The sequence below is a fragment of the Cariama cristata genome, unplaced genomic scaffold (assembly GCF_000690535.1).
Source record: "Cariama cristata isolate BGI_N322 unplaced genomic scaffold, ASM69053v1 scaffold6077, whole genome shotgun sequence".
Lineage (NCBI taxonomy): Eukaryota > Metazoa > Chordata > Aves > Cariamiformes > Cariamidae > Cariama > Cariama cristata.
In genome coordinates, this window is record NW_009625984.1 from 5649 (window position 1) to 15186 (window position 9538).

General features: G+C 46.4%; 1 protein-coding gene across 1 annotated transcript; it reads left to right on the plus strand.

Annotated features, from left to right (window-relative positions):
• Nucleotides 1–635: 635 nt before the first annotated feature.
• Nucleotides 636–8783, plus strand: CLDN10 (claudin 10). Its single transcript, XM_009703823.1, has 4 exons — nucleotides 636–840; nucleotides 1005–1086; nucleotides 7561–7668; nucleotides 8414–8783. The coding sequence occupies exons 1-4, from the start codon at nucleotides 636–638 to the stop codon at nucleotides 8526–8528; spliced, it is 510 nt and encodes a 169-aa protein (XP_009702125.1). The 3' UTR covers nucleotides 8529–8783.
• The last annotated feature ends 755 nt before the right edge of the window (nucleotides 8784–9538 follow it).

Below are 9538 nucleotides of genomic sequence, written 5' to 3' on the forward strand. Positions count from 1 at the left end.
TGCTCCTGGGAGGTCCAGCTCAGAGCAGCTTCGGCCAGCGCCGCAAAATTGTACGTGGCTAAAACCAGCCGCAAGCCGTTTGTCCGGGCTGAAGTACGACCGTAGTTTGTTTTATCTCAAGGGGTTACGCTGTCCATGAAGCTGAGCACGTGTTTGACTGCCGTGCAGATCGAGGGTCTTCTTGGCAGATCCAAATCAAATCGATGGCATGTCCAGGCAGGTCCAGGACCCCCGTGGGGGTCAGTGCTGCCAACCTGCTGTCAGTCATATCGCATCTCCGACACCCACGCACGACGAGGCTGATGTGTAAGACTTGCTTTGTGTGCGCAGAGTGGTTCTGTAACCCATGACAGCCACTGCGCAGACCACGTGGAGTTGTTCTTCAGAACCTCGTGGGTACAACCTCTTGCAGATACTGTACCCAATGCCACGGGATTATTTTTTTGCAGCCCTGAATGCCATACTGTGTTTCTTACCAGCTGGGCTCGGGTGATGGTGCCCTGTGAAGGGCATGCATCCCCTAGAAGAATACATTCAATGGTAAGGTGACATTACTCCAGCCAAGGTTTGATTCGGTTTGCAATCGTGAATGCCTAACACCGCGCAGAGGGAGAGGAACTACAGCGAAACCCGGTATGGTCCCAGTTCTCACGTTAGCCTTACTCTTTCTCGCCGCAGGTTACATCCAAGCCTGCAGAGGATTGATGATCTCCGCCGTCTGCCTGGGCTTCTTCGGTGCCATTTTTGGACTGGTTGGGATGAAGTGTACAAAAGTCGGAGGCTCTGATCAGACTAAAGCAAAGATAGCTTGTTTAGCTGGACTGATATTCATACTCTCTGGTAAATATACCTTATTTCTCTAAGTTTGTCTATTTGAAGTCACACCAGAGCTGCTTCTTTCCCGCAGAAATCCCCGCGCAATTCTCCATGACTTCATTGGCTTCAGGGTCAGGCCCAAAGCTCTTCTGCTGGCTCCACTGAATGGTTTGTCTTATGCTTTTCAGGGTTGTGCTCTATGACTAGTTGTTCCCTGTATGCAAACAGGATTACGTCTGAGTTCTTTGATCCTTCTTTTGTTGCACAAAAGTAAGTACTTTCCTATACCCATAAATCTTTCAAAGAAGTAGACCTTAAGTTTCATACTGTGCACCCGAGCCCATTTAGACAGAGAGCAGGTGCTTCTCCTGTTGGGCAGAGAAGGAAAGTGGGCTGCAGTTTTATTTAATCATATTTTCCAACTGGAGTAACCGTGTGCTGAAATTTAATGAAGGAACACCTTCCTGTACAGCGACTGCTCCGTCATCTTTGTGCCTTGGCTTATTGCGGCTGGGCAGGGCGCTGCCCCGCTTGCTGCAGAGGAAATGGGGTTAATCGGGAGTGACGCTTGCCTTTATGTCGGAGAGGTGGCAAAAGGAGTGCACAAGACAGAGGCGTTCGTTAGGCGCTTCACTTGATAGGAAAGGAAGAAAATTATTTCCTTCAGCTTTTGATAGAAGGTGGTTTCCATAAAGGCATTGAATGCTGCGCAATATTGACTCTTCTTGAAGAGAGGTTTCTGCAGGCTCTGTGGACTTTTTGCTGATGGGTTTTCAAATCCAGATGACTGAAATTTGGATCATAAACCGTACCGTAACCGGTGATCTTATAAGCACTAACATAAATTTAGGACAGGAAACGGTCTCAAGTTGCGCCAGGGGAGGTTCAGGTTGGATATGAGGAAGAACTTCTTCACTGTAAGAGTCGTTAGGCATTGGAACGGGCTCCCCAGGGAGGTGGTGGAGTCACCATCCCTGGAGGTGTTCAAAAAATGTTTAGATGTGGCGCTTTGAGACATGGTTTAGTGTGCATAGTGGCATCGGGTATATGGTTGGACTTGATGATCTTTGAGGTCTCTTACAACCATAATGATTCTATGATTCTAGAAATGCTTTGACTATACTTGTAATTAAATTTAAGGGAGAGAGTGTTTATAGAATTGCAGGATCCATACCAGAAATAATGAGGGAGCATCCCTCAAGACCCCATTTTAAATCTGTGCAAGTTCTCAGGGCCTACAAAGGCCGCAACTCACAAACCAGTGCTTGGATTTTGGATTCACCTCTTTACTAGCAAGTTTGAAAACAGTGGCTGTAAGTTATAGCATCATAGACTTTCCTGTTTTGGCTTCTTCCATAATGCAAAGTTATCTTTAAAGGCAAGGATTTCAAAGTTTTCCTGGTGGTGATTCCAGGATATGTCAAGCATTGGGTATACGTTTCCCTGAGACCCAAGGAAGGACTCAGGAAGGAACCCTGAGCCTTGCCGTTTCTCCTTGATAGAAAGAAAATAGTCTGAATAAATAACATTAACTGGATCCACGTTTGTGGTAGCGCTGACACTGCTTCTCCTGTCTTGAAAACAAGTTCAAATTAGTTTCCTCGGTAATTCTGCAATAGTTTCTGTCTGTTTGATACGGTGAGGATGGGATTGAAAGGCCTCCAAAGAAACAAGAATGTGAGGTACTGTGAAGAAAATGGAGCCTGGCTATATAGCCAGAAGTTAATTATTCATCAGGCTTACTGTTCCTAGTGAAAAATACCGTGGTTGTTGCCAGAAGTCCCTTTCCTACACTGTATTCCTACACCGTTCTGCTGCAGAAGAGCAGGCAGACCTCACAGCGGAGTTTTACTGTGAGGGAATGAGAAATCCAGTTTAAATATCGAAATAAAGGTAGTAAAACATCCTCTGCAGAAATTACCTTTTTCCTGAACAACCAGCATAGCTCAGCTGTGGGCACCCATAATCACGACTCCAAAGATAAAGGCAGAGAGGAAAGCCAGCAGTTGTAATCGGAGTTGCGCACGGTGTACGTAGCTCATGCAATGACCTCGCATCAGATTAAGCTGATGGTGGCATTTGACTCCTTTCTCTCACAACCAATGTAAAATATGTTCGAGTAATGTATTTCATCGCCGTCTGTGAACTCTTAACATTGATACGCATTGCAGAAGCATTTAAGATGCTTTGCTGGTATATTGTGGAAATTTGGCATTGGCTCTTCACTGAGAGAGGGGTTCAACCTTTCACCTTTTAGGGCACGTTTCTCTCCTGAAGTCACTGTGGCACTGTCAAAGACAGGCTTGAGATACTGTTAGTGGAAAACACATGACGTGAGGTGTTTAGCATCATCTCGGCCATCAGAATTTCCCTCCAGCCTTCTGCATTTGGAAGACGCACCCTGACTATGTACGGGTGCAGGAGGAAACAGAGACCTGCCTAAAGCTGTTGCCCAAGAGACGTCTGGTTTGAATTAACGTACCTGACTGAGGAATGACAGGCACCATGGGGACACCCTAAAACACGCCTTACCTAGAAAGAAATCTTAGGCTGGACCTCCATGTCCCGATCCCATAGTTTGCGTTACCAATTTAAAACAGCTCCAAAGGAATTGCTTGCTCCTACGTAATAACACGTGCAGAGTCTCGGGGACAGCATGGGACACCTTGGGGCTTGCAGCCAGGATGGATTTCATTTTTCATCAGACATCTCTAATAGGGGAAAATCCGTGCTTCTGTTTTGCTGTCTTGCTAACGTTGCTCCCACGGCTTCTCTTAGGAAACTGTTTTGTCACTTTACTACTTTTCATTAAAAAAACCCCAACCCTCTTATAATCTTTACCCTTTTTGTCCCTTGCCACAGTTTGAACTCCATAATCCTGATCGTTCTTACCGATGAATGGGGTTAGTTTATCCAAATTATCTGACTAACTTCCCGTTCTCTTTTATAGGGAATTGTTTCCCTTCGGCTTTCTTGTCTCTGGATGCATTGTGCACATTCACACAGGCCCTCTTTCCACTGTCCCACTGTGACATTTGAATCTATTTTTCATTTTCCAAGATTCATAAGAATTAGACATTCAAAATGTGTGTTTCTCTTGGGTAGTTGTGCTGATCCGGTAGGTAGGTATGTCCTTTACGTATGCCAACGTCCAGTTGGCTAATGAAGCTTCCACTGGTTCGCTTGGAAGTTTACTTCATGGTCCTAATGTATATAACAAGTAGAATATTTTTCATCTATACTGATAGGGTACGTACTTTCTTGCACTGAATTCTGCCTCCCTGGATTACAGCAAAAAAAATCTGTTTTTAGCCTGCTTGGTCAGTGTGGTTGAAGGTGCCTTTCAGTTCCCTGCAGTCGAATTCTTGTGGTCCTCAGCGGTCACCGCCTCTGAGCCTCTGCATCAATGTCCGGCTCCCCGCTGAGCTGCCAGCGATCTCCAAGCGATCCCTAATCAGCTTAATTGCACTGATTGGGGACAGTGGATGCGCAGCCACAGACTTCGGAGAGCGGCTGCTTTGGCTCTTGCGACCAAGAATTATAAGAACACAAGAGTGTGTTTCCTGCCAAAATTTTAATGATAAAGAGGGAAGTGAAAAAGAGCAAGCGCAGAAATTTCTTCTAAAAAAGGCTGTATCCTTGGTTGTTGTTTTTTTTTTTTCTTTTTCTTTTTTTTTTTTTTCCTGGAAGTACCAGTGTTTGTAAGGTGTTTTTTCATATGGTAAGGTTTTATTTTTTTACATACTGGATTTTGACGGAATGTTAGGGTTGGCTCCTTAAATGCTGAAAAGTTGGATTAGATAAAATCCAGGGGGCCATACACAGGTTGATATGCAACTGAAAATTTGAAGTTTTCCTCATAAGCACCAGTGTAAATCAGAAAGTTTGGGGTTCTTAATCCGTTTAAAGATACGGAGGAAAGACCAATTAGGGCAGCTCTGCCACTCATTGAGCTACTGGTGTGGCCATCACCTGAGAAGGGTCTGTATATGCAATCTGTTTATAGGTGTTATAGTAACAAATGTTCCCTAAAAAGTACATACAATGCCAAGAACAAAGGCCAGACCCCACATCTTCTTTCCCAACTAGCAGGCAACAGCCAGGTAACCCTTTTCTACCCAATTAAACCCAATGTAATCGTGATTTCTTTTCTCTACAACTGAAGAGCTTCAAGGGAGGAGATGGCAATTGGTCTCCTTACCTCTCTCACGTTAGCCGCTGGCCAACCGTTTCATGTTGTTAGATGGAAATGTGCAAACGAACTTGTTTCCCACTTTCTAGGCAAATGGTCTTGGCAAGTAAGTTCTTACAGCACCAGCCCTCCTGGCTCTTGGTCCAGCTGTGTTCTCCAGCGCCGCGGTGGTCTGCGCTGATTTTTGTGAGCCTAACCCTGGTCCGGGTACCTTGGGTGTGTGGGGATGGAGGGATCCCCCGGAATCGAAGTTAGTCGCTTTGATCTGCCTTTACAGCTCGTTAAAAGAGGTGCCTTGAGGGTGTTTAAGACGCATACTTTGTGTGTATTTCTGGTGTGTTGACTCTAACGGGATCCTAGGTGATGAGCTCTGATGTAGGTGTCTGCTGCTCATCAGAGAACCCCCAGTCCTTGAACAGAGAGAAATCTGCTCACGTCTTGTGCAAACCGTAGCGCGTGGTTGGAAATGTGAGCATAGTTAGAATTAAAGCTTTACAGGTATGGCAGATTTTGATGTCAAACAGGGCTGGGTGCAGAGTTTTCCAGGGTGAAAAGCAGCTGAGCTCTGGTTTCCAGCAGTTTAATTTGGGGGTTGGGTGCCTAAGTCCCACACTGGGTATGGAGAACATGTAGGGGAATCTGATCCTTTTTTAGCAAGGGACAATAAATAAAAACTCTGCTTAGCTGAGGTGAATGGAAAATGAAAAAGGCGGCTGGAAGTTAGAGCACTAGCGGGACCATGAGGAGTCAGGTGCAAGCCCTCACAAAGTGTCCTGCCTCTGAGCTCCAACATCTCCATCGCTTTTTGGCAGTAAGTCCCCAAGTTACAAATAACTTGAGCCTGGGTGTCCATAGCATCTAGCACTGATACCTAAAGTGTAGCTTTTTCTCCCTGTGTGACTTTAAAAAAGTCTGTGCTTTACCTCTGGTTAGAATCTCAAGAAAACATGGAAAAGTGGGGGTTTGGGGGTTTGGTGGTTTGTTTTTTTTTTTTTTTTATGTTCTCCAGCCAGTGTTCACCCTCTTGTGACCTATTACAGAAGTTGCTATCTCATTTTCTTGGTGTCTGGGCTCACAAGCAATTTTTGAGCGTTTCCACAGTATCATCTTTGTAAAGACACAAGTTTTGTACAACAGCTTCCAGGTGTTTTCAGTTATAGATTTCAGCAGCTAAGGTGAAATTAGGATCTGTTCCCATGGAAATGTTCAGAACTAGCCAAAAAGTGTGCAACTGCCCAGTCTTTCAGTTGCACAGGCAGGCTGTCAAGCAGAGGCTTTTCATTCGGCTGCCTCACCAGCACTTAAAATAAACAAACAAACTTTATACCAAAGACTTGACCAGCACAGCCACTTGACCGGTAACTGCAGCTGGATGGAGTCAGGAGGAGATCAAGGTTTCCTCAAGGAGGAACTGGAGCGGAGAAGGAGCAAGAAGACACGCAGGAGTATGAGACACTGGAGAGTGATGGGCCTGTGGTCTAACGCAGGTCATCCGGAAAGTGTTTTAAAGAGCGGTACCTCGGGCAGAGAGCCGGGGAACGGAGCAGACAAGCGGCAGCTGTGGCTTGCTGCGTGTCTTGAAGCTCCGGAGCTCCGGTTATGGGCACTGAGCGCGAGCAGAGGGAGGAAAAGAATTTCTTCCCCATGCCCTTTTCCTTCATTTTCTACTGTTGCTTTAGAAACTTGGACCTCCCCTTGTGTGATAACGCTCCTAAAGCACCACCATCTCCTCTCGGAGTTAAACGGAGCAGTTTCTAGCTCCGAACAAATGGTGGGTGCCCTGGGTGGCAGAGGGGACCGTTGCTGGGGACCTGGAGCTGTGCCCAAGGGCTCGGAGGGGAGTGGGCTCTTCCAGCCGGAATCCAGCCACAGGGACCGGAGAAGCAGAAAGTTGCCGGCACATCCATGTGTGCCTGTGCACACACATGGACAGCTGCATATGTGTGCACGTATGTACAGATCTGTGCGTGCACATGCACGTATCAGCTACATCTGTACATGTATATGCATATATTGCGCGCGAGTGAGTATTATATGTATGTACAAAACCCTCACCTTTTAAGCAGGCTGGAGTGTGGACAGGGAGGGAGGGAAATCCTGAGAGCCGAAGGGGAGAGTTAAGGAGAGTTGTAGGCAGCAGCTCTCGTCGCCGGCTCAGCAAAAGCGCCAGTCCAGTTTGGGAGCAAAGGGGAACAAACTGGGAAGGGTCCAAGGGGATGGGCACGGTGCACTGTAAAGGGGCCAAAGAACCGTGTAACCCCGCAGCCAAGCAATCCAGGAGGAGATGTGGAAAAGCCAGGCACCCAGCTGGCTGTGCGGGGAGATAAACATTGCCCAAGGGCACCGCAGGGACAGCGTTTGCCTCCTGAGTAAGAGGGAAATAATGAAAAGAACGTGGGTGAATGGCAGAGCTGCTGATTTTTGCGATGAATAGTGTGTATGTCAATTGAAAGTTATTCAGGAAAACACAGAATGTAGTTCTTTTATTGTTCTGAAAAAACCTGTTAAATCCATGCTCTCTTTTGTTAAACCCATTTCTTAACTTCCTGCAGGTATGAATTAGGAGCAGCTTTGTTCATTGGATGGGCTGGAGCTTCACTCTGCATAATTGGCGGCAGCATATTCTGCTTCTCAATAGCTGAAAACAATAATTCTCCAAGGTAAAACACAAGTTGCACTTACTGAAAGAAATCAATACTAGCGCATTTGTACCCGCTAGACGTATGGGGTTTGATTACTTTTCCAAAAGACTTCGTAGTGGGGTTCAGGAAAAGATTGTGTGGATGAAAGAAAATAATGGGATGAAAGAAAATAATGGGATTTAAGGATAACACTCTGTCCGTCATTCATGTAAATAAGAAAAGCTATTGACTCAGAACAAATACTTGTGTTACATGTACTTCACAAATTTACTGCAGCTGGAAAAAAAATGCTTTCACTGATGTAGGAAAAGTGCTCAGGTCACTTTACAGGTGTGGACAGACAAGTTTCTTTAATCCCAACTCATCAGATCAAAAGCGAGGGGTGAAAGGACAGCGGTGGTGGCAGTGGGACCTCCAGCAGCAGAAGAGGGGTGATAATGAAGGGGGACAGCTGGAGGGAGGAACCATTCACCTAGGATCTGCCACCACCTAAGTATTTCATGATCAGGCCCTAATTTACTTGGCTGTGAACGAGGGATACACGTTTACAGAAAAGTGAATTGCAAAGAGAGATGCTGGAGGGGGATGTCAAACCAGAGTGAGATCACACAGGGAAGGAAGGTGCTCCCCTGCCCCCTCCCCTGAAATGTATAGGTACGTTCCTATACATTTCTTGGAGTTTTACATTACTGTAATGCTTGGATGCAGAGATGTTACCTGTCTGTGGGATGAGCTGTCAATGGCGATTCTCTTCTCTTTTCAGGAGGGGGTTTGCATATAATGGAGCCGCATCTATGATGTCTTCTCGTACAAAGGTCCACAACAGTGTCCCAGACAAAACCCCACCAAAGTACTTCGACAAGAACGCTTACGTTTAATTGCACTGGTGGAAGATTCAAAGCATTTTAAAAATCAGTTTGTACGTTTCATTCAGAGTGATTTCTCCCCCACTCCCAACCCCATGTACTTACCACCAAGACAATGACTTTTTAAAACATTAACTTGCAGCTTTTTACATATTGATGTAAATTTTATTATAGAATATTTTAAGGTTGGTATTGTAAAGTTTATACCTGCAAATCATGAGCTGATAGTGCTTTCGTGAAAAAAAAATAAATAAATGAGGTATTTACCAATTCGGTATGTCAATTGCTTACGGGAATGGCATCACACGCATCGTATTGCCTGCAGCGCATCATTGCAACCACTTCTGGAACAGGTTCAGTATGCGACAAACCATCCATAGAATCATAGAGGTTGGAAAAGACCCTTAAGAGCACTGAGTCCGTACTCTGTGCAGGTTAATCTGTAAAATGTCTCATCCCTGAGCAGCAGTGCACATCCAGTGCAGCGCCAGACGACGGCAGTCGGGGGGAATCGGCAGGCTCCTACCTCCTTGTCACATTGCCAGGGCAGAAGGTGCAACTCGGTCAATTCGGTGCCGTAGGAGTAAGGCGAGAGTGGGTGAAGTGGACAGAAGTATGGGATTTGCAGAGGCAGGAGCAGGTACTAAGAAGTCAGGGCCGGTTGTTACAAACCCAGTCCCGAGGGAGGGTCTTGCACGGCCCAAGAAGGACGCCTGCAGAAGAGGAGCACCTGTGCTATCGTGAGCTTTCCTGTGCCTGGCAGGGAGAGCAAAAAAAGTTGAGCGAGGCTGCAGCCCGTGGGGAGTTTTGTGGTGGGCAAGACAAGGTGCGGAGACAGGTCCTTCATTCTGCATTTGCTTTGTGCCCCGGGGCTCCCACCCCGCCTCAGTGCTCGGCCCTGGGGTGACAAGTCCCTTCCAGGGGTTGGGTTCATGCCCTCCCGCTGGGCAGGGGGCTGGGACACCTTCGGCTCCAGAACAACTCCGAGTCACTGGGTTATAAAGGGAAGGAAAACCCTCAGG